Below are 25478 nucleotides of genomic sequence, written 5' to 3'. Positions count from 1 at the left end.
CTAGGCAACCTAATGATCCTGTGCTCCTCCCTCCCTCCAAGGCTTACCTACCCCTGGCAGCTCTGCACTCTTCGGCTATGGTGGGATGGATTCTGCTGGTGGCCAGGGAATGGGCTTGGCTGGTGGCCCCAGGCTGGGGCTCTTCTTTTTTTTCTCCATTTGCCGGCAGGATGGGCTCTGCCAGGGGTCTGGTGCTGGTGGGACGTTCCTGCCAAGATCTGGTGCTCGCCCAATGGAAGCACCGGCCCCCGGTCACTGATGCCAGCATTGTGTCGGAATTCAAACATGCTTTGAATCGATATAGAGGGCAGTGGTAGGCGTGAGGTCAAAAGGTTGGGGGAGAGGCGGGAAGCTGGCATTGATTTAAGTACGGGCATTGATATGTTCATCTATCCAAAGTGGTAGAGAACAGCGCGGAAGACAGCTGGGCAGGCTGGCTGGGTCCAATTGGGCTTTATTTGCTATCATCTTATGACGAAAGGAACTGAACTCCAGCCGGGAAGGAGAGTGCATTACTCAAGCCTCACTCATAGTGACCTGGCCGTGCTCGGTCACTTGGCAACTGCTCTTGAATTATCCCCCCTTATCGTTTGTGTCCTGTGGCAACGTTCCTGGCAGGGGTGACTTTCGTCTTGCAACCTGTTTGTAACACAGTCACTGAGTTTCAGGCTTGGTGGTTCAGTGCTTGGGTTTTCCACCAGGCCTCCCCCAAGCTGCTAATCCTGCCCCTTTCAATTTTGGTGCCTGATTCACTTTGTTGTAATTCGTCAATAGCTTTTTTTTTTCTTCTCTTTTCCCAACATAGATGATAAAGATTGTAGAAAATAAAAACACTCAACCAATTTAGAATGTGTTGAGATAAGAGTAAACCAGGACTGGATCTATATCATGTGGTGCAGGGCTTCTCCACCCAGGTCTTGGGATACACCTAGCCAGTTTTCCAATGAATATACATGAAATAGTTTTGCATGTGCTGGGACTTCCAGTGCATGCAAATATATCTCATGCATATTCATTGTGGAGATCCTAAAAAACTTGACTGGCTGTGAGGACAAGTTTGGGGACCATTGCTCCAATCAAATCTTTTTCAATCAAAAGCTCTAGAACAGGAGTGGTTAACTCCAAAGGGGCAGGCCCTGTAACATGGGAACAGAATTCTTCATAGAAAAGGTGGTGAATGCATGAGACGACCTTCCAGGAGACAAAACCGGTTGCAGAGTTTAGGAAGGCTTGGGATGAGTACAGAGAATGAATGAAGAAGCGGGGGAAGGGGGGGGGGAGCCAGAGCTCAGCTGCGGTCTGTGGTATGTTTGGGTAACAAACCGGGCAGGGACTACTAGATGGACCTTTTTATCTGCTGTCAGATTCTAGGCTTCGATACCTCCTGAGTCAGGCTCGTCCAGGATAAAACTTCCCAGCTCCCTTTGGGGTGTTTCATCACTCCGGTTTCTCCTCCTGCCTTATCTTGGTTTCAGTGGAAGGCTCTGCTTGTGAAGGCTTCTGCAGCTATAGATAAGAATGCCAGCTTTGAATGTTTCACTCATCCTCTCCCCCTTTCATTTGCTTTTTTTTTTTTTTGTGGGGTTTTGCATGGTACAGGAGAAAATGCATTTGTTTCTGTTTCTTCAGTCTTGCATGCAGACTCAGCCTTGGCTGCTGCTCTATGTGGAGGATGTTTTCCCCCTGGGAGTCTTGTCCACCCCCTGCCAGAGTGATCCAGCGTGAGGCTGGGGAGCTGCTGATTTGGCTGGCAGGCTCCTTGCAGGAAGTGAAATGTTCAGGTGCTGCAGAGAATCATTTTGGTACAATGTGGGAGTCTGGAGGATAAACATATGAGCAGGATCCGCATGGGTGTAAATATGGGGGCACAGTACAGAGGGTGTGCTGTCCTGGGGGAGGGGGAAAGGAACAGCGACTGCCAGGGGGCTGGTGGATTAATTACGGACAGCCTTAGAAATAAGCAAAGACACCGCTATGCTTAGTCAGGAAAGACAAGTGACGCTAGCAGAAAGCTTCTGGTAATGACTCGTGGACTTTGTATGGGTTGGGCCATGATTTTAGGATTTCTTTCTTAATAACTTGCCCAGCTCTTGCAGTGACAGTCCTTGGCCAGAGGCTTTGGCCTGTGGTTTCCTCCGGTACACGTGCACTCTGATTCTGGCCAGGGATGGCAAGGACTCCCTTCCCTTCTCCCCAGGGGCCATGGATGCTGCCTCTGCGGCATTGCCCATTTGGGGGGGAATGGAAGATCAGATCTAGGAGTTGATAGACTGCCCCCCCCACCAAGCCACCAGTCTGGTCCAGTCCTGGGACATCTGTGGCAAAACATTTAAGGTGCAGCTGTGTTAAAAAATAGTGCAAAATTTTGGTCTGATCCCTAGAAGCTCGGCGCCGAGTGACAGTCCCTCGTTATGCATCATCTGCATGAATCCGCTAACTGATTCTGGGTCTACCACCTAAATCCCAGCAGTTACCTTTCTATCGAATTTCTACTGATGTGGGCGCGGTGACCGGGGCTGGTGCAAGAGTATTTGACGCCCTAGGCAAACGTTCAGCCATGCCCCCTCCTTCCCCAGCTTACCTGTGGCATGGTGTCCCCTCCTACCGGCAGCAGTGGCTCCGGCCTAGGGCTCCATTTTTTTTTTTTTTGTGTGTGCAGTATTAGCTCTGGCACCTCCCCGGCCTCGTGCTTTTGCCGCCTCCAAGACTTTGGTGCTGGTGCTCTAATGAAAGCACCGGCCCTGGCGGTGACGCCCAGCAGTGCCTCTGTCTGTCTGCACCCTTCGTGGGCAGGGTCACAGCCTTTTTTTTGAAGCCCAAATTTATCCCCACCTCCCGATGCAGGTTTCTTTCATTGAGCACACCGACTCTGCACAAAATATCCGCGGAGCGCGTGCGTATTTTAATTCTGTTCTTACGCTTACAGACGCTCGATAGATATCACTTAAGCAGATTGCCTGCCGGGTCAGTCTTTTGTCACAACATCTGCATTTTGTGTCCTGCTCGGCCCAGCCCTTCGTGCTGTCTGCTCAGCTTACGTTTGTACCCACCCCCCCCCCCCCCCCCCCCCCCCCGTGCAGCAGGCCTTGCCAGGCTAGAAGGCCGGAGGGAAGGCTCCTCAGAGAGCTGGTAAGGTTTTGGGTGGCGGGGGAGGCCACTGCATCAACCATGGCTCTTCTTTCCCTGGAGCTTTCCGACATTCCCGGACCAGAGGCACAGACTTGCATCCCTCGCTCCGCAGTGCGCCAAGCAGCAGCCTAGGGTGATTCGCTGCAGAACTGAATGGAAGCAAAGATTAACAAACGGAGAACAAAAAATAAAAAGCTGGCACTTATTTATTTATTTTTTGGACTAGCTTTTGGGAGGTAGCACTCTCTTCATCTGGTCCAAACAGAATGAGCAGATCAGAGCAAGAAACAGGGCCTACAGCGCCCAATTCTGGGGGTGGGGAGCAAAATCCTGCCAGCGCGAGTCACAGAGGACCGCTGCGCCACATCTAAAGGAGGGGAGCACTATGCCGGCGCCACTGCCACCGGTAGGAGGGAGCGCTGTGCTGTAGACGGAGAGGGGGGGAGCGTGACCGAAGGTTCGCCTAGGGTGCCCAGTAGTCTTGCACTGGCCCTGGCGGACATGATGTTAGCAGAAAATACAAGTGAATCATAAAAATATATTACGATGAGAGTATGTGTGTGGTGGTGGCGTTGCGTGTGTTCGAGTGATAAGGAGACAGAGGAGCAGCGGAATTATTTCTGTTACATGCAATGCTGGGTCAGACCAGAGGTCCATCCAGCCCATCAGCTGCCTCCAACAGCGAGCAATCCGGGTCACGAGTGCCCAGCCGACTGCAGAAAGGAGATCCGATTCCTTATTGCTCACCCCTAGGGATAAGCCATGGCTTTCCCAAGTGAGTTAGAAAAAAAAAATCAAAACAAAACAAAACAGGTCTCTCTTTCTCTGTGTTAGGTCCTTTTATGTGCGTTCCAACGTGTCTGATCATTTTTAACAGAAGTGAGGAAAGCTGTCAGACAGGTCGGTCTGCTTCCCAACATTAGTATCTGAAACTGGCTGCAAGCCAGTTCCGAATCTGCTGCTACACCCGTGGAAAAAAGCTTTTCAGACCTGCAGGGAAATGAGGTTTTCAGTCTTTTTTTTTTTTTTTTTAAACAGAAAAGGCCCCATTTTTCAGTTCTCAGAAGAGTTTGTTGTTTTTATTTATTTAGATTTAGCTTTACGCTTTTTCAGCGGCAGCTTAAGGAGATTTACATTCAGGTAGGGAGGAAGTTTCCTGTCCCCAGAGGGGTTTACAGTGTTAAGCGCACTTTTTTCTTAATGTGCTCGCTAAAACAAAAAAGTTAACTCCCGCTGTAGTAAGCTAATAGTGTGCAGAAGCACTGGGAGTGTAAAAGCTGCCCATAAACCTAAAAACGTGAGCAGAAATAATGAATAGTGCACACGAATCCATGTATTTGCATGGAGGAGCTAATCTGTGTTCACACTTTACTTGGGTTTGTGCGGAAAACTCCTAGATACATCAGAAGTGAAGTTGAACACCTGTGTGCAGAGCCACGTGCTGACCTGTCTGCACCGCCTAGCACACCCGCGTGCACTGGAGTCTAAATTTGTATCTGAGAACAGTGGGATTTGAACCCTGGCTTCCCTGGTCAAACCAGCTGCAGAAGAGAAAAGCTCTCTGAGGTGGCAACCCCACGGCTGCACTATTGCTGCACTATGGAATGAATTGTCACCTTGTGAATGGCGGGCTTGCTTTCAGCGGGGCCATTTCAGGCTGCTCTGACAGTGCCTGTAAGTGTCCGAGCGCCACCTTTGTGAGGTCAGTGAGCCCAAACTGTGGGCACAGCTGCAAACCCAGTTCATGGCTTGGCTTGGAGGGGAAAGAGCTTGGCCTGTAAGGCTTCCTAAATCCATGCAGTTAATGATCAGCCCCTGGCAAGGTCTGACGGGCATTAATGATCTCTCCTGTCTGCAACTGTTGAACTAGTGCATTAAGGAAATTTACTGCATTTTGGATGTTTGCAAGCTCCTCTATTGCCCTGCATTTACTAAAGAAAACCGATTTGTATGTTTATTTTTTTAAGTAAGTTATGCCCCTTTTATTGTAGACGCACCCTCTGTTAAATAAGTCTCTTTTCCCCCCTGAGTTATTCCTCAGCTGTCTGTGCTGTATTCATTCTTTCTATGTATCTGTGTGATGTGTGCATGGGGTTCTGATGACGCTCAGCACAGTAGCACCCCTGCTTTAATTCGCTTCATAATGCTCACCTACCCAAAGCAGAAAAATAAGGTGAGAAGACTGGATGCGCTAATTGGGACTTTGTCTGTTACTATGAGGGGAGAAGCTGATATGGTACAACGGTCAAACTTTTAGTGTCCTCTGGCATCTCTCTCTGTATAGAAACTTGCTAGGTTTGTGTGTTGGTTACTGTGATGGTCACACTTCAAAACCTGTTCTTGTTCTGAATTTTTGGGCTATTTAGTCATCAATTTCCTTTTCTTAGCATCTGCTCTCAGTGTCCCGATGCAGCTTCACCCTTCAAAAAGCCAGCATTTAGAGGTCCCACCCATCGATAAGACTGATATCGTTGAGGGTTGTCAGGGCCGCCCTGCTGTTCTGGCCCAAGCTTCCTGAAATAGCTCAGCTTTATGGTCAGGTGATACTTTCTAGCAAATCTAATCTAATTTTGTGGCACGTTTTAGCAGGTAAAAACCTGCATTCAACACACACATTAAAATTCATCAGTAAGATACATTAACAATAAACTGCACTACATAACAAACTATGTAATAATTCAATGCTTAATAATATAGCAAAATACCAAAGGGGCAACACTTCCCTCCCCTTGGGATCACTCCTTCCAGAGGAGTGCCTAATATCAGGACTGGCTGGACTGGACTCAATGTACTCCATTCGGGGAGAGGCACGAGACGGCAGGTCAGGACATGGGCCAGTCTTCCACCTAGCCAGCCCCCTGCCCCGCAGGTTGAGCCCTTGGGATCTGTGGGCTAGTAGGTCTCGGCTGCGCCAGCTGTACACCTTGCTGGGTGCAGGCAAAGGACTGAAGCTTGTACCAGAACAGAGTGCCGGCAAAGTCTGGAACTGAGGCTTGAGTGCAGGCAAGGGGCTGGATACAGGCAAGACCAGAACAAGGAATACTAAACGCAGAGGCCTGAAGGCAACACTAAGCAAAGAAGGCCTGGATAGGCCGTAGAGCAAGAGAGAGGCCCAGGTAGGCCAAAAACCAAGGCCAAGAGCAAGAAGGCCTGAAGGCCACAAAGAAAGGCTAGGAGCGGCCAGGACAAGGAGCCCGGAGTGACTTGGCAAGGCAGGGTTATGTAGGGGCTGAGGCTCGACTGTGGTACAGGCAAGGTGGAGGAGCTTGGCAAGGCTGGAGACGTGGTTTGCCGGGGATTCCTGATGGCTAGGAGGCTGCACGACAGACTGAATTGGATGACTTGCGAGGAAACTACTTTGGTGGCTAAGAGCAGAGCTTTCCGGAGGGATCATAGTCACCTGAGTCACTGTGGGATGAGGCTGCATAGCAGGTGAAATCTCAACCCTTAAATGGTTCTTCTGGCTGATGTTGGTGGGGAGAGGACAGGAACCTGCCACCCGGACAACATGGCAGGAGGAAGAACGAGGCAGCTCCGGAGCGCAGCAGTGGCTGCCTCTCCAACGAGGTCTTGGATAGGGGGTAGCGTCTAATCACAGTTCTTCTTGCGTCAGGACCGTCTGGCGCAGCTGATGCGCTGTGGAGCTTGGGCTCGAAAAAGCTTTGGTTTCCCCTGCCCGGGCGCCAGGAGCATCGCCCTTCTGCCTCGCGCACAACCTGGCGTGGGTTGCTGTTTGCCCACGTAGGAATCAAGAAAATCAGTGCTGCTGTTCTTTTAAAAGCTTTAATTATAGTCCTGCCAACAAGGGAGGAAGCGAAAGCCAGGCTTGCAAGCAAGGAATTTCCAGCCCTTTCCAATGCTGACCCTACGGAAAATGGACCTTGACTTTATCGGACAGAGGTCATCATCTTCCGGAGGTGCCAGACCCATGCTGCACCCTCCCCCATCGGTGAATCTTCAAGGAAGCTACGGTGCCTTATACTAAGCCAGCCCTTAAATGCTCTTCTTTTTTTATTTTTTACACAAGCTGAACAGCACTAACCAAACAGCCAATTAACCGGTTTCCCTTCATTAGCCAAGCAATCCCGTAGTGATTTTGCTTGGGGCAAGCCATGCCTTGCATTCCTTGATGCAAGCACCAGGACAGGACAGGACAGGGTTTGGAGGGGGGTACGTCTGGCCTAAAGCCAACACGGATGACGACAAAAAAAACAAAAAACCCAACCCCAAACCAACCTCAAATATTTTATTTCGCTTCCTGTTTGGTTTGGGACTGCTCCTCTCTCTCCGTTTACAGTTTTGTAAAGCAGCCACTTGTTAGGGGTCACTAAGGGACTAGGGATTTTATGGCACTTATGGGAGGAAGCCAGTTACTAATACCCCACATGGAAAGGAACTGCGCCAGCCTGTTGAGTTACCCCGGACCAACTCTGAGATTTGAATTTCTCGCCCCGCTCGTCGGCGAAATTGTAGCCAGATCAGAAGAAGAAGGGCAGGGGGAAGGGGAATAGCTAAAATGTATCCAGCTAGCGCTAATATTCAAAACTAACACGATAAATGCAGCCTGGCTAAGTCACTGTCCTAAAGTGAGTTTTCGGCAAAGGAGCCGTCCACAAATGACATCATATTTTTAAGCATGAAATCACGCCCCCCCCCCATCACACTTCATCACAAATCTCCAAACCCCCTTTCAACTTAGACACCCCCCCCCCCCCCGGTCTTAACATGGCATCATTTATGGATGGCCCCTAACTTTCTATTTATGTATTTGTTTTTATTTAAAAACTTTTATTTCCCACCCATATCAAACCAGTTGTGCTAGGCGGGTTACAACAATAAATGAAAACAAAATTCATAAGTATAAATAAAACATCTTAATACTTTAAAAATAAAACATTCAACAAAAAACATATTGCTTAAAAATGAACAGAGCAAACCTAAACACTAAAAGTAAAACAAAAAACATATTGCTTAAAAATGAACAGAGCAAACCTAAACACTAAAAGTAAAACAAAAAACATATTGCTTAAAAATGAACAGAGCAAACCTAAACACTAAAAGTAAAACAAAAACATATTGCTTAAAAATGAACAGAGCAAACCTAAACACTAAAAGTAAAACAAAAAACATATTGCTTAAAAATGAACAGAGCAAACCTAAACACTAAAAGTAAAACAAAAAACATATTGCTTAAAAATGAACAGAGCAAACCTAAACACTAAAAGTAAAACTATGGTCCAAAAGTTTCTAAAAACAGAGAAGCTTTTAACTGCTCGCGGAATAATTTTAAATCAGAAATCTTGCAGAACTCATTAGGCAGTGAGTTCCACACAACAGAAAAGGCCCAATTTTCTTGTCTCTGACAAAATGAGCTTCTTTAATCGAGGACGGGCTTAACCCAATATTTACGTCTTTGCTTTTTAAGCTGTGAACCTTTCTGAGCGGTTCCTCTGACCGACAGAAGGTGCTTAAAAAGCGCGCCCGGAGACCTGGGAGAGAGAAAGTGACTTTCCCGCGCTTACACAGTCAGGCCGATGCAATAAGGCGCGCACGGCCTAGCGCAGGAGTTTACTCGCAGTTGGGTGTGTGTTTTGGGCACTCTAGATTGGCGCTCAATGCAGTAAGGAGATCAGCGAGCCCGAGGCACGCACCCGACCAAAAGCTCACCCAATAGCACCCATCACATGTAAATTCAATGCAAATGAGGACAATAGCTATTATCCCCCTCCGATGCAAGAAAGTGCTGGGAGTCCAACACACGCTTTTTTAACACAAGGAATTTAACGCCGGCCCTGGAGATGGAGTAAAGTCAACTCTCAATCAAAGGCTCATGAGAAATTAAAAAAAAAAAAAAATATATATATATATATATGGTCCTCTGTGTTACGATAAGCGTCTCCTCCTCCTTAGTATCGTTGTGTCTCTTATTTACTGCTTGCAGTGGAGAAAAATAAATGCATATTGACGATCAAAACGTAACCCACCTTTCTTATGGTTGCACAATTTAGATGCCCGCAGCAAGGGGCGTCTAATATACTATACTTCAGCAAATAACAAAAAAGAAGCAGGATCAAAACAGATGCTCCTATTGAGCGCCCTTGCAATAAACTGCTTTTATGTGCTACAGATGCACAATTCTCCCTTAGTGCGTCCTTTTGTGCGCTGCCTCTCATTTAAATATTGCATCGGGCACCAATGGGATGTGGGATTAGTCTAGCGCCCTGGGAGAGGGGGAAGTAATTGGAGAGCCAGCAGCTCTAGCACCCTAGGAGGGGGTGTGTGACTGGATCGCTGGCTGCTCTAGTGCCCTAGGAGGGGGAAGGGACTGGAGAACCAGCAGCTCTAGCACCCTAGGAGGGTGTGTGTAACTGGAGAGCCAGCAGCTCTAGCACCCTAGGAGGGGGTGTGTAACTGGAGAGCCAGCTGCTCTGGTGTCCTAGGAGGGGGTGTGTAACTGGAGAGCCAGCTGCTCTAGCGCTCTGGGAGAGGGGAGAGAGACTGGAGAGCCAGCAGCTCTAGCACCCTAGGAAGGTGTGTGTAACTGGAGAGCCAGCAGCTCTAGCACCCTAGGAGGGGGGTGTGTGACTGGATTGCTGGCTGCTCTAGTGCCCTAGGAGGGGGAAGGGACTGGAGAGCCAGCAGCTCTAGCACCCTAGGAGGGGGGTGTGTGACTGGATTGCTGGCTGCTCTAGTGCCCTAGGAGGGGGAAGGGACTGGAGAGCCAGCTGCTCTAGCACCCTAGGAGGGGGTGTGTAACTGGAGAGCCAGCTGCTCTAGCGCTCTGGGAGAGGGGAGAGAGACTGGAGAGCCAGCAGCTCTAGCACCCTAGGAGGGTGTGTGTAACTGGAGAGCCAGCTGCTCTAGCGCTCTGGGAGAGGGAAGAGAGACTGGAGAGCCAGCAGCTCCAGCACCCTAGGAGGGGGAAGGGACTGGAGAGCCGGCTGCTCTGGTGCCCTAGGAAGGGGAAGGGACTGGAGAGCCAGCTGCTCTAGCGCCCTGGGAGAGGGGAGAGAGACTGGAGAGCCAGCAGCTCTAGCACCCTAGGAGGGTGTGTGTAACTGGAGAGCCAGCAGCTCTAGCACCCTAGGAGGGGGGTGTGTGACTGGATTGCTGGCTGCTCTAGTGCCCTAGGAGGGGGAAGGGACTGGAGAGCCAGCTGCTCTAGCACCCTAGGAGGGGGTGTGTAACTGGAGAGCCAGCTGCTCTAGCGCTCTGGGAGAGGGGAGAGAGACTGGAGAGCCAGCAGCTCTAGCACCCTAGGAGGGTGTGTGTAACTGGAGAGCCAGCTGCTCTAGCGCTCTGGGAGAGGGAAGAGAGACTGGAGAGCCAGCAGCTCCAGCACCCTAGGAGGGGGAAGGGACTGGAGAGCCGGCTGCTCTGGTGCCCTAGGAAGGGGAAGGGACTGGAGAGCCAGCTGCTCTAGCGCCCTGGGAGAGGGGAGAGAGACTGGAGAGCCAGCAGCTCCAGCAACCTAGGAGGGGGAAGGGACTGGAGAGCCGGCTGCTCTGGTGCCCTAGGAAGGGGAAGGGACTGGAGAGCCAGCTGCTCTAGCGCCCTGGGAGAGGGGAGAGAGACTGGAGAGCCAGCAGCTCTAGCACCCTAGGAGGGTGTGTGTAACTGGAGAGCCAGCAGCTCTAGCACCCTAGGAGGGGGGTGTGTGACTGGATTGCTGGCTGCTCTAGTGCCCTAGGAGGGGGAAGGGACTGGAGAGCCAGCTGCTCTAGCACCCTAGGAGGGGGTGTGTAACTGGAGAGCCAGCTGCTCTAGCGCTCTGGGAGAGGGGAGAGAGACTGGAGAGCCAGCAGCTCTAGCACCCTAGGAGGGTGTGTGTAACTGGAGAGCCAGCTGCTCTAGCGCTCTGGGAGAGGGAAGAGAGACTGGAGAGCCAGCAGCTCCAGCACCCTAGGAGGGGGAAGGGACTGGAGAGCCGGCTGCTCTGGTGCCCTAGGAAGGGGAAGGGACTGGAGAGCCAGTTGCTCTAGCGCCCTGGGAGAGGGGAGAGAGACTGGAGAGCCAGCAGCTCCAGCACCCTAGGAGGGGGAAGGGACTGGAGAGCCGGCTGCTCTGGTGCCCTAGGAAGGGGAAGGGACTGGAGAGCCAGCTGCTCTAGCGCCCTGGGAGAGGGGAGAGAGACTGGAGAGCCAGCAGCTCTAGCACCCTAGGAGGGTGTGTGTAACTGGAGAGCCAGCAGCTCTAGCACCCTAGGAGGGGGGTGTGTGACTGGATTGCTGGCTGCTCTAGTGCCCTAGGAGGGGGAAGGGACTGGAGAGCCAGCTGCTCTAGCACCCTAGGAGGGGGTGTGTGACTGGAGAGCCAGCTGCTCTAGCGCCCTGGGAGAGGGGAGAGAGACTGGAGAGCCGGCTGCTCTAGCGCTCTGGGAGAGGAGGGAATGGCAGTGGATGGATGACCTGTTCCATTTACATAAAGGTTCAGCAAACATACAAACAATTGAAAAAGGAACAGAGGGTGGCAGTACCTTCCCTTGGGGCTTACAGTGCGGCACATTATTGTGAACACTTAAGTATAATTGATTTCTTAATGTTATGATTGGGTTTTCAGTGCACGTGCCTCCTTTAATATTCCCCTTTATGTAAGGAACAGGACCATTAAATAGTGAGACAGAGAGAGATGAATAGATCAAATGATTGGGCCACAGAGTCTGTCCCAGTGTCTTTACCCTCATGGATGTCGCATGGAGACTGTGCAGAAGGAATGACTGCAGCGCCCCCTTTCTTGATGAGGGATAGGCAGAGCAGAGAGCCCAGCCCAGAGATTCAGATGCAGGCCCCTGGCTTGGCAAAGGCTAAGCTGACCCCCCCAAGCTCAGGGCACGGAAATCCACAATCTACGATCCACTCCTCCCTCATATGCCAAGATAGCGCCCATGGGGCAATAATAATTCTGCTGGATCGGCGTTAGCAGACGGGATCGCCCCTTTTGGCTCTGATCTAAGCCTCTTGGGTTTCGATGCTGTGTTTGGAAACCTTCCCTTGGGATGGGCGACCCTGCAGGTGGACTCGTGCTCCTCCCCCTGGAGCTGGTAATAAGAACCGCCCATCTCCTATGTGTTATTTCAGGTAAGGGGAGGGAGAATTGTTGGCTGTGAACTCTTCAGGAGGATCCTACTATCTCCCTGCAACCTCTGGGTCTTGGTTTCTGCAGTCTAGAAGACTTGAAATATAATTTGCTTGGCTGGATGAACAGGAGACAATGACTGCACAGGCTCTGATTGCCCTTCATGGATCCAGGGCTGGCCCATAGGGTAGGGCCAGCTTTAGGTTAACCAGCACCCTATGTAAAAACAGAAATTGGCACCCCCCACCTCCCCTGGAAAAATACTGGCTTCATCTGCACCACCAGGGGTTTCTCTTCCCCTCCCCTACCCAGTCCTGCTCTCTCAGTAACAAATGTGCAGGATTTCTATCTGAGGTTCTGCCATATGCTGTACAGACCTCAGACTTCACTAGTGCTATCCAAGCTTTCAGGGTTAGGGATGGGGGTGCAGTGGCACCAACAGTGCCCTCTGGTGGGGGGGGGGGGGGGGGGGCGGGGGAAACCAGATTTATGCTCTGTAAACATAGATTACATCTAACTCCAGCAAGGATGATACAAAGCAGAAGTAGAACTCATCCTAAAAAAAGAAAATTCTGGTGTCAACTCCAGTGAAAGCAACGTATATTCCTTCCAGTCCCAGACACTATATGAAGTAAAACAAAACCTTATGAGAAAATTACTTAGAATTTATATAGCAAGCTTTCCATACCATAACAGCACTAATTTCCAGGTTTCAAACAACCACTTTACCTATAAATAGACAGTGCTGCAAACATTACACCAGGACCTAAAACCCCAATACACCTCCTAATAGGAAAACAGAACAAGTCAGATTGCTACAGATCCTGACACAGAACCTACACACTACTCAACTCCCTCACCTTGGTCTTATATACACAGAGACATACAAACCAAAACACAGAGAAACTCCAGACTCTGCAAACAGTGCAACACTGGAAAATAAAAGCAAATGCATTTCCTCCTGTAGTATGCAAAATACGAAGATATCCGAGATTCACATCCAGTCACTAAAATGGAAATAAGAGGATTTTTTTCTAATCGCATTGGTCCTGGTCTCTCTCTCTGCTTTCCTCTTGTCAGTTTTCTTCTAACACCTTTCATGGTCTCCTTTCCATTTTCTGATTCTTTTTCCTGTCATCTTCACTTCTTCCCCTACATCTCTCTCCAGGGCTGGTGCAAGGTATTAGCTGCCCTTGGTGAACCTTCATTCTTGCCCCCACTCTCGTCCCATTATACACCTACTTACCACTGGCACAACAGCTCCTCTCCACCCATGAATCCCATCAGCTACCCTTCCCTCCTCCTCCTCCATCCCCAGTGGTCCTCTTTCTCTCTCTCCCCTGAAATCCCTCCTTTTTCTCCTCAGCCAAAAGCCCCCTTCTTTCTCTTCCCTCTCAGCGCCAGCAGCTCCTCTTTCCCACCCCCCCCCAGCCTTAGTAGCCCCCTTGCTCTCCCCCTTCCCCAGTCTAAGCTTTCTTTCCCTCAGCCTACTTCGTCCTGACCCAGGCCACCCTGAATCAGCAGCCCAATGCTTCTAAACGCCTCCTCCTGCTGCCGGTGCTTCTCTGTCCCACAGGGTTGAAAAAGCTGATCTTTAAACTGAAGGGTGGGACCCAGAGACGTGCCAGCGGGGGCAGAAGGAGGCCTTTAAAAGCGCCAGGCGTCAGCCTTGCTCTGCTGCCTGTGGGCCATGACAGGATGTGGAGTGGCAGCTGTTCTTTGGCCCTGCAGGGGACGCGGGTAGCCGAAGTAGCTATTTTTCAGCCAAGGGAAGAGACGATGACAGCAGCCATGATTGTTCAGCCCTCGGGGGGGGGGGGGGGGCTTGCAGTAATTGTTCTCCAGTCCCATGGGGCCGAATCAGGATGGGGGTTAGAGGCAGCAGCAGCTCTGGGGCTGCATCTGGAGGGGGTACTGGTGGCCCAAATGCCAGCCCTGCCATAGGGCCTGCACCCTCCTAAGATGACCTCCCTTTCCAGAAGGAAGCTAAGGCACGGCTGGCCTTCCCCCTACATTTCCCTAGCAGAGATCTTCCAGCTTAATGACGCGATTCCCAGAACATTTGAGTAAGGACCATGTCTGAAGCCACCTTGGGTCTGTACCAGACGTCGGCCTATTGTTAAAGCACCGCTCAGTGGATCCCTGATCCTACCGTAGGGACTACCGGCCCCTAAGAGGATGACCCACAACCTTCCTCCCCTCCCCAAAACTATCTACTCCTACAACCCAACCAGCTATGCTCAGTCCTTCTCGTCTTTCAACCTGATCTGTCCAAATGTCCTACCTGCGTGTTCTTTGTTCTGGGATGAAGAAGGAAAAAAAAAAAATCCAGCAGTGCTACTGTAACTCTGAATTTGATTCAGTTGTGATTGTAAGTGACCGACTGATATTACTGTAATAGTTTGATTAAAATTTGTTTAATCCATCTTGGGGGGGGGGGGGGAGCAGAATATCAAATATTTATTTATAAAATGCATTAAAATTAGCCAAATCTTATTTATCGGTTTATGCCCTGTCGTTCCTGCCCAAGGCAGGCAACAAAACACACAAAGACCGACATTTATTTATTTATTTTAAAACATTTTTATATACCGTCGTTCGTATTATATCACGACGGTTTACAAAAAAAAACCCATCAGAAGCAAAGATACAATGCAATTAGAATAAAATCATACAATTGGTATTAAAAATTATACATCATTAAGTTCAAAACTAGGTAAAATTAGCTAAAAAGAGAGTGTAAAATCAGGATAAAAGGAACATATACAGTTTCCGGAGGCCGGATGCATGTAAAAACGGGTGGTTACACGCGTGGCCGGGCCTTGCGAGTGCTATGTACATTTTCGGAAGGGCCCAGCAATGCTCGTAAACAAGCCCAGACAAGCAAATGATAAAACAAGCCCAGACAAGCAAATAAGACCAAAGCCAGCATAAAACCTCCACACACAAAATCAACAGAATCAAAATACTGGCATAAAATGACCAAACAGAGGAACATTAGAATCTTAATGCATCGTAGATCAAAAGGATAACAAAAAATGAAATATATGTCAGCAAATCTCTCTGCCCTCCCCAAGAATGATCCAGTAAAACACATAATGGGACATCATAGTTTTAGATCTTGATATAGTTAATAATCTCCATCTTACATTCCCATGGGGATCTCATCAGGGAGTCATCTTGCATGGACATCCCCCGGCTCCTGCCGCATCCACCTCTTACCATGGGCCAGCGGGGGGGGACACTTTCCTTCTTAAAGCAGGAGGAGCGCCCCTGTAAATGTTTTGTGATGCCTTCGCAAGGTGCTGGGTGTGCCTGTTAGCGGCATTGCTAGGTGGTAGCATTTGAGAGAAGGGGGCACGATGGGTATAAGGGGAGGGATGGGGGAGGCAAGCCAAAGTGACATTTCCCCCACATTGCGCCCACCCCCATGGCCTGGATCCCTGCCTTTTCTGCATGGTTCTGTCTCACCAGGGATTCTGTTATCTAAAAATAAATGCCATGGCGGCAGCTTTAGCAGGGGCATGGAGTCCCATTCTCTTTAACATCTACATCAATGATCTCCCTACTCTCCCGCAGAGATCTTCAGCACCAGGACGGAAACAAATGTTTTGTTTTTAATATTTAACTTGTACTTTTTCATTTGTAGCTCAAGGCAAAGTACATTCAGATACAAGTAGGTATTTCCTTGTCCCCACAGGCCTTGACAATCAAAGGCCCAGTTTCCTAAGGCTTCTCTCTGATTCTGTCTATGGGGGAAGTAAGATTACTAAATCTGTACCTGAGACAACAGAAGGCAAAATGACTTGCCCAAACTCACAAGGAGCGTTGGTGGAAGAAGTGGGATATGAACCCTGGCTTCTCTAGTGTCAGCCTGCTGCTCTAACCCCTGGGCCAACTCTCCACTTTGAGATCAAATGCCTGCTGTATGCGGATGATTGGGATATTTTAGTCCATACCTGTTATGTTTGGTGGCTCACGGGACAGCCCTGTGAGCCGTCGCATCCACCCCAGACACCGCCGACCTCTTTCCGCGGCAGGGACAATGCCAATGGATGAACGCCGCCAAGAGCGGTGCGTGGCGCCCGGATGCACCCATCTTCCTGCTCCTTCCCGAGGCCCCCCTACCCGCACGTGGCACGAACCAAGATTTAAAGGACCCGCGATAGCTTTTGATGACATCAGCGACTCTGCCTATATAAGGCTTCCCAGGGTGAACCACCAATGCTTCAGCAACAAGTCTCCTGCCTTGTGCAGTATGTGTTGTTCCTGTGTTTCCCTGTTCCTGATTCCAGCCTTGCCTTGCCAGGCATCTTGTCCAGCCATGTCACTCCCTCCTAGTCTTGTCCAGTGTCTCTTTGTGTCTTCATCCATCCTTGGCCTGATCTCCTGGTACCAACTCCTTACCTTGGACTTGACCACACTCGCCTGCCGCCTGGACCTGACCCCCTTGTCTCAAACCTGACTACGCTTGCTTGCCGCCTGCTCTGACCCTTGGCCTGTTCCCAGTATCTCCAGTCTGCTGCTTGCCCTGACCCCGGTGTGCTCTTGGACTCTTGCTCGCTCTACCGGCCTAAGTCTTGCCAGCTACCAGAACCCAAGGGCTCAATCTGTGGGGTAGGTGGGGGAGATCCAGTCTGTCCCGTTTCAGGGCGCGTTCGCCATCACAATACCTCAGAAAGTCCGCAATAGAACCTAAATCTACTAGAGATCTACTGCAAATCATGGGACCTGTACGAGAATCTGGAAAAGGCAAAGATTATGATTTTCCAGAAAAAAACAGAATCTCCAGTATAAATTCAATTTTTGCTTAAATAATCAAGACGTGAAGCAATCGCTAGACCAATGATTCCCAAACCTGTCCTGGAGGACTCCCAGCCAGTCAGGTTTTCAAGATATCCACAATGAATATGCATGAGTTGGATTTGCATACAACGGAAGCAGTGCAGGGAAATCTAGCCATGAATATTCAAGGTGGATATCCTGAAAACCTGACTGGGAGTCCCCCAGACTATGATTACCTTGGCCTGACACTAAATGTATCTGAAAGCTTTGTGACAGGCCTCCTGGGTAATAAAGAAACCCATAGCCAGTTGCAACCACCCAGTAAAAGGGCCATCAATTATCTGATATCCTCAGTCAACCAAATCTGTGCTGGCGGGAAGTCTGGGTATATTGGAGCCCCAATATAAACCTTGCACCTCAAGTTCTGTAAACATATCCCGTGTCCACAGAAAACCTCACCAACAGTGCTTTTAACTGATTGGGACACACACAAAACAGAAATGGATACTGCTAGTGGAGGAAGCATTCATAGTGCATAATATACAGATTATGTACTATTTATGCTGTTGTGGTTGTTATTCCATAGTAATAAAAATATAGTTTGAAAGAAGAAAAGTAAAAATGAAGGGTGGAGAGCAGAACGAAGATGTATCCCCTTTACAGCTCACTGTACAAAAAAATAAAATATTCACTTCAGTAACAACAAAACAGATTCCCTCCACTGCCAGACACAGTGAGAAGCACCCCAGAACCCTGCCATATATACAAATGATTGGAGGGGCTAAATGCAGTAAACATTACTCTTTTTTTGGACCTCGCCTTGGTCACGCACACACAGCACTCAGAGCGACCCTTCCCAAATTCAGAATATATATGCAAACAAAAACTGAAATGGAAACCTTGAGAAGGCAAACTCTGCCTGCAGACTCTGCAGCCTTGGAGGAGAAGAAGAAACATATTGAGCAAAGTAGAAAGATATCATCAGAGACTCGCATTCCGAAGAGCTGTCACATTCCAGTCGCTAAACTTAAAAAAAACTTCAAATGTGCTTTCTTTTCATGCCTTTGTTGTCTGAGGAACATCTTATTTTTCTAGCCTTGTTGGTCCCTGTGCCTTCCATTTTTTTTCTCATCTCTCTTCTACTGACTTCTTGTCCAGAGGGAGCAGTGGCCTAGTGGCCACTTCTCCCACTGACACTCCTTGTGGACCTCCACAAATGCAAACCTGAACCCTGAGGTAACCACATGGGAGGAAGAGGAGGGGTGCATGGTGACAGGAGGAGCAGTGGGGTTAGAAGCCCTGGGACATAGAGGAGGTGAGGCACTGGGGGGCAGGAGCTCCAGGAGGAGGGAGAGAGACTGTATATCTGGGGCATGGGCCTCATGTGCCCCTTACCAGGCAGTGCCCCTCAGTGATTGACCATTCTGATAAAGCAGAAGACGGTTCGGACTTGACGAACCTTGTGGGGTTTTCTTTCAACCCAACCAACCAAAGGTCTGACTCCTGAGAGGACGATTTGACAGGCAGCATCACTTCTGTGCAAGGCTAATAGTAACACATTTACAAAAGAAGAGGAAGCGATTGTACTTTTACAGGCCATGTTCTCAGCTGCCTGTCTTCCTCGAGTTAGGAATGTGTTTTATCTGTGCATTTATAAATAACCAGGAGCTTAGTTACAGAATTTGAACACTGGGTGCTAAAATGCATATCCCGGATGCCTGCATAATCTGGGAGTAATCAGACTGACTGACTCGTTCACAAGGAACGAGTGAACGTTGCACAGAGGCGGCAATAAATACAGGACAAAAAGATGGGATCCAAGTTTACCATCCGCATTCTTTAAAAAAAAAAAAAAAAAATCCTAAAGTTTGTTGGAACACAGTGCAAGCTGCTAGGGAGGATGAGCGGATTCAGAGTGACGCGTCCTCTGAATCCGCTGAGATACCCGCATAACCCAAAAGGTGGAGATAACCCTCAAGAAGTGAATTAATGTCGTACAGTGCAAAGCGAGTTCCAGCACGAGAGCTCGTCGGGATAGGAGGCTCCCAAGGGGGGAGCAGCATTAGACAATATTTCTTCAGGGAAAGGGTAACGGATGCGAGGAACGGCCTCGGGAAAGCCCCGGGGGGATTCCCAGCACTGCGCAGACGGGAAAAGAAGAGAAGACGGGGGCCAAAGGTCCGTCGAGCTCGGCGTCCTGCCTCCGACAGTGGCCAGTCCAGAACGTTTAGGGAAGTATCAGGTGGATCCTAAAGAGTAGATCCATTCCTCGTGGCTCACTCCCGGGGGGGGGGGGGGAGAGTGGTGGCTTTCCCCAAGTCTGCCTGGTTAATAATTGTTCATTGTCCAAACTCAGCTAGGTAAGATGACTTGACCACATCCTGCGGCAACAAATTCCGCCAGCTTGATTATGCGTTGAATGAAAAAAAAAAGAGTTTCTCCAGAGATTAACTGAGGCCTGTGGTATTGCAAAAGGAAAGAAACTGGGTCGAGTCTTACGTGGGCCTTAAAATCCTTACCTGCCATCAGAATCGATCTTTCTAGAAAAATCTTGCTGATGTTGATAGAACTGAGGGCTGCTAAGAAGGGTCTAATCCACACTAACTGAATGTCCTTTTCTCTTTAGGAAATCTTTCAGAAGAAAAGAAAAAAAAGGTAAAGGCTTTTTTTCTTTTGTTTTAAATTTCTTGGTCTTCAAAGTTGGCATCCAGCATCTAACTGGGAGGAGGGAGGGATGGGAATGGGCGGATTTGCCCAGTGTGGGGAAATAGCGCCACCTTGTGGCCACTGTCTGGATTTGAAGGGACGGCATTTAAAGTTATTTATACACGTAAAAGGCTGTACTAAAATACACCCAGGCTCAGTTTGCATAAAGGTACACATGTAACCCGATTAAAGCACCTTCAATTCCGTGAACTGTAGAGGCATTCAGGAGGGGAGGGGAGGGGAGGACAGAGCTGGGATTCACATGCACGCTTTTCTATTTTAAAAAGTATGCCTATAAATAACATTGCACAAGTTAGGCCTTCAGAAGAGGGTGGTCCCGGGGCTCTACAGCATCCCCGGCCCCAGCTAAACCGGGCCGTGGAAGACCTGACTAGGGATCGAGCTTGGAACCTTCCTCCTCTTAATTTTATAAGAGAAGAACTATTTAACCCTCTGCCCCCATGCATCTCCTCCTCTTTTCCCAAATGTGAGAAGGGTGTTGGGGGGGGAGGGGGGGCCCAGGAACCCAGCGACAGCAGCAGGAAAGGAGGACAGGGACTTGGGCCATAGACCACCCCCCCCTCCCCCATTCCACACCTGCTCCTTCCTGCCGCAGTCCTGGAAACCCAGGCCCGCAATCCCCTTGCACTTCCAGAAAGGTGAGATCTGCAGGGAAGGGGGGGGGGGGGGAGAGCTGAGGTCGCGGTGGAGGAAGAGAGATTAACATAGGCTTTTAATTCCCCCTCCCTCCCCCCACTGCTTTGGTTTGGGTGCCCTCGACCCTCTTTCACAGGTTACAGCGCCTTGCACTGTAGCCGTACGTGTGTATCGGAGGGGGCCCCCACCCCATGGGTGAGTTTGGCTGAAACTGTGATGCTCTCTTGCTTAAAGTGTGGACACGGCTGCTAAATTTCAGATGAGTCTGTTCAGGAAGGGGGGTCATGCCGTCCCCCTTGGAAACGCGCCTTCCTCGCCCAGCAGGCGCGGGTTTGAAGGGAGGGTAAACCAGAGGCAGCTTTACCCCCACCCTTGGTAAAACCCACAGACCCGAGGATGGCTTTCACTCATCCGGCCGAGCCACGTCCTCGCTGTTTTGCCTCTGGGCTGATGTAACAATAGAGGTAAAAACTGACCTTAATGCATTAATCTCTCTCCTGTCCCCTCTGGTTTCAGGTGGGAGCAGCCGACGGCCTGAAGACCACAGGGTAAAACATTTTAGGTGTTTGCTTTCTTTCTTTGCTTCTGCCCTCCCTTTTGTTTTGTGTTTTTCTTCTTGACGCCACCGTCTTTGGGACCCACGAGGACAGGGCGCACATGTACACCCGATTTTTATAACTTGCGCGCACAAGTTATAAAATCCGGGATTGGTGTGCACCAGGAGGTGCACAGTTGTGCACCTTGTGTGTGTGCCGAGCGCGCTGCCTTCCTCCGTTCCCTCCCAGGCCGCTCCGAAATCAGTCCAGTCTCTCTCCCGCCACCGCCAGCCTGCCTGCCTCAGCTTTCCTTCCCCTAGTGGCAGAAGGCTGTTCTGGGCCGCAGTGACAATGGCAGGTGGAGACTGCTCTAGGCTGCAGCGCAAGGCACCTTGGTACCCAAGATTTTTCTACATCACCTCCAGGCATTTCTCTGGTTTTGGCCCCTGCCTTTTTGTAATGTTTCATCTGACCTTGAGATGATCACCCCAAGTCCCGGTGGGTGGACACGAGCAAGATGGAGAGAGAGAGGGTAATCTGGAAGTGGAGAGTGATCAAACTGGCAAGGAGATCCCATGGCCTGGTTTGTAAATATTTAGGGAAAGGCCCAGTGCTGGTACAAGGGTCTGCAGCCGCCCTAGGCGGCCATGACGTAAAGGCGTCATGCGATCTCTCTCTCTCTCCCTCTCTCCTCCCATACCAACCCGAACCTCCAAAGCTCCACTCACACACCGCAGCCTTTTCCAGCTCCGTGCCTCTCCACCTTTGTTCGCTGCTTTCAAAAAATGCTGCCCTCACGGCCGACTATGGCACCCCGCCCACTTCCGACGCCCTGGGCGGCCGCCTAGTCTGGGCTAATGCTCCTGCCGGCCCTGCAGAGGGCCACCACTGGTGGTACTGATGATTCTACACTGCTTGTTTTATTTTGGCATTGCTATAGTACCATGTGCATCCAGCACCTTCTAATACAGGAAAAAGTCCCTTCTCCGAAGAGCTTACACTCTGAGACAATGTGAGATCGTGACTTGCCCAAGGTGCATTAGTGGAAGAAGTAAGATTTGACCCCCCCCCCCCCCCCCCCGGCTTCCTGATTTCTAGCCCGCTGCTCTCACTGCTAGCCTCCCCACCCCCCACTTCCCTCAGTCCATGCCCTAAAAAAGAAAGCAGCCAAAAAAAATGGGGCGGTCCACTGAAGCACAGTTCTGATCCACGGTTGAGGTTTTGGTATTTTTGTAGCTTTTTTTTTTTTAATTTCGTGGAGCAAAAAGCCTCCACCCTGCTACAGTCTGATCCCCTTCTCTCTCGTGTGTCTCTCTCTCTCTCTCTGTGACACACTGCCGTGCGGACACAAGGAGACCACCTCAGTTCGTGGGGACTGTGAAAAGCCTTGCAGGGTGCTTTCAGAGCTCTGTGCTCACAAGCGCGGCAGGCACGGCTGGCGCGGCAGCCCCGCCGAAAACGTCAGAAGACCGCCGACGTTTCAGGGGATGCTCTCCGTCCGCTTCAGCCCAGAGAGGTCCCTTGCAGGATAACGTCCCATGGCAGCAGTCACCCTGCGGGGCCCTTTTGGTCTGTAAATGCTTATAGCGGGCCGCCTCAGTCACTGACCCCCTTTTTTTTTTTTTTCTTCTGCTCTTTCTCTCCCCCCGCTTCTGCTAGAGACAGAACGTCGCGCACACGTACGACACGGTGGCAGACTTCCCGGTGTACGCCGTGGTGAGGAAGAACCGGCAGAAGGAGGAGAGCGTGCAGTACGCCGACATCCAGGTCTTCAGCAAAGCCCCCCAGCAGACGGCGGCGCACGTGAAGAACCTCCAGGCGTCGCAGGAAACGGAGTACGCCACGTTAACCTTTCCCAGGCCCTCCATAAAGTACGACCACACCAACGGGACGCTGGTGTAAGGCGGGACGCCTGGATGGAAACGTATTTCACATTGAAAAGGAGAATGGAGTGATTCTTTTGTTTTATTTTTTTTTTTTCAAGTTGATTTTTCATCAGCGGCGAGGGCTTTGCATCTCTGCCCGTCACGTAGAGGCATCGGGAAAAGCAGACGTGTTCCGATGGGATCCCTTCACCTCTTGGGGACGGGACATGTGGAGCTGCTAAGCCCAACCACAGCATGCATGATTTCCTCAGCGGGCTTGGGCACTGGAATACCCATCCTGGCTCGTGAACTGCAGGTCTAGTCACTTGCCGCTGCCCCCCACCTCACGCTATGTATTGTAGCACTTGTAGGACTGCTTAACGGGAAGACAGAACAGACATCCCTGGCACCCAAGGGTTAATCCCTAGCTTGCCAGTACATATCCATCCCTCCATTCAATTTCGGCATGTGGTCACATGACTTTCCAGAGAAGCACGTGTGGTCATACAAGGGCTGGCACCTGAAATATCATTAGGCGAACTCTACTCTAAGCCTGCCATGGGTGCCGGTACCTGCTCTTCTAAGCCTGCTTCCTCCCCATCACCCGTCTGCCATGGTGCCCTTGCCCCCGGTTCCTGTGCTGCCTTGCTGAGGGAGGAGGAGAATGTGCTAGGCTGGTTTCCAGCAAAGGAGCTGGGATGTGCAGCAGGACTGCAGTGAAGCTGATCTCGGGCTCCTGCAGTGAAATTAGTGATTTTACTCTAGACGTGCTTCCATGCAGGTTTGCAAAAGTTTAAGTTCTTCTAACAGAGATGTGTCCTGCCACCCCAGTTTGTTGTCTCATCTTGCAGTGACTGGGAACTTATCAAGTAATCACTTTTGTGGCCTTCAATCCTTACCGCCCTTTTCAGTAAGACGCCCCTGGTTGGGAGGTAGGAAAACCGCTTTGTCAGGCCAATGCAATATGGGCGCTCAGCTCTCTTAACGTGCGCCGATCCACCACTCCCAGGCACCCGATTTAATATATAAGTGGGCTGCTGCAGTAAAAAGGAGGCGCTAGGGTAAATTGTTCATCCTTAGCGCCTCTGTGGATCGGGAGCCCGGGAGAGGTGGCTGTAAGCCGGTTAGGAAAATGGACACTGGTTAACTGAGCATCCGTTTTCCTAACCTGACTGCTGGCGACTTTTTTTTTTTTTCTTTTCACTGGTTCTCCTTTATTCAGTTCCTCTGACTTAATATCGCCACAATTAATGCCAGGGCAGGCATTGATGTTTGAGTAAAAATGTGTGCATCGGGTGCACTTTTTTTTTTGCATCGGGGGAAATAGCTAATAGCCTCATCGACATGAATTTACATGCGATGAGCGCTATTAGCTACGCGCTGGTTTGGATGCACTAATCCCCTTGTTGCATGAGCACTGTAAAGCCATGCACTCAGCCGGTTGTGTATGCCTGTGTGTTTTTTTGAGGGCTGGCTGGTATTGCTGACCTTCTGAACCTACACCCTTTCTGTTCCCTTTGTACCAAGGGGCTCATGTGATAGACCCCCCTGAGGTCTTAGCCAGTGTTAGTGCATGGTGCTGATGGAGCTGTTAACTCTTGGGGGGGGCACAGCGTGATGGGTAATTGTATCTATTACGGAAGAGATGCACTATCCTGTTCCATGAGGACTGCAAACAGATGAGTTTTTGCCCTATGCACAATGACTACCCATCAGCTGTATTTGCGTAACAGACGAGCAGGCACGTTTCCATAGCCTGGATCACCTGCAAAACCGTCCACGAGTGCCTGCCCATTCTGGGACTCTCCCACATGCTGCTGTGGCCCTGGGCCTTCAGGCTGATCTTCTCTTTCTATGTTCTGACAGACCGCACGATACATTATAGAAGACAGGAAGGAAAAGGCAGTCCAAAACAGAGCACAGTGGTGATTTCATGGGTGTCATAGGCATTTTTAATGCCGTTGGAAATTAAAACAAACAAACAAACAAACAAGAAGGCATGCCAGATTACGGTAAGAGAAATATTTGAGGGAGCCATAATCCACTGTGTCAGCTCCTCAGGCTGCACCCTTCACTGGGGACTAATACAGTGGATTATGGATTAATCATATTTTCTTATTTATTGTAAATTGGATTGCCTGATCCTTCTGTTACTGGAAAATTGCACATGACAGATTTAGGTTTTTTTGGTTTTTTTTTAACACTGTGTATAATATATTTAAATGAATAACTGCTGAAACTTGGATCTTATGCTGTGATGTTTTCAGGGGGAACTAAAATCCTGTATCTATTAATCCAGCACCTGTGGGTACAAGTGCATGTGATTTATTAAAAGAAGAATCATTAGAAAAGTTAGCCTGCCAGACAGGCTACACATAGAAGGTTATGTGTTAAACCGCAGAATGCGGTTTTAATTTTTTTTTTTTAAATGATTTATGAAATTCATAAATTTAAACTTTCATTTTTGCACTGACTTGTAATTTCTTTCTTTCAGTTTGTAAAACTAAATAAAGATGAATATGGCAGACTGTTCGCTTCTGTGGCTTCTTTTGCTCGGTTACAGTGGTAAAGAGCAGCTTGGTATCAGTCATGGAGTAAAGTGGATCCTTCACAGGCTGTGATTGGACCAAGCTTAAGAACCATTCAAGGATGTGACTGCACAGGAGCTTCCCTGCCCACACTCTGTGGCTTGGATTCCAACCAAATAATATCAACTTTAATTATT

General features: G+C 49.7%; 1 protein-coding gene across 1 annotated transcript in view; it reads left to right on the top strand.

The window, feature by feature from the left end:
• Positions 1-25241, top strand: part of C12H11orf52 (chromosome 12 C11orf52 homolog) — a 28911-nt gene extending 3670 nt beyond the window's left edge. Inside the window, exons 2-4 of the mRNA XM_029572396.1 lie at positions 19616-19644; positions 20869-20900; positions 22548-25241. Of these exons, the coding sequence (XP_029428256.1) occupies positions 19616-19644; positions 20869-20900; positions 22548-22790 (304 nt within the window). The 3' untranslated portion in view covers positions 22791-25241. The remainder of the gene's footprint in view (positions 1-19615; positions 19645-20868; positions 20901-22547) is intronic.
• Positions 25242-25478: the final 237 nt, after the last annotated feature.

This window comes from Rhinatrema bivittatum, chromosome 12 (genome assembly GCF_901001135.1).
Source record: "Rhinatrema bivittatum chromosome 12, aRhiBiv1.1, whole genome shotgun sequence".
In the NCBI taxonomy this organism is placed as follows: domain Eukaryota; kingdom Metazoa; phylum Chordata; class Amphibia; order Gymnophiona; family Rhinatrematidae; genus Rhinatrema; species Rhinatrema bivittatum.
This window is presented reverse-complemented; position numbering and strand designations above follow the sequence as displayed.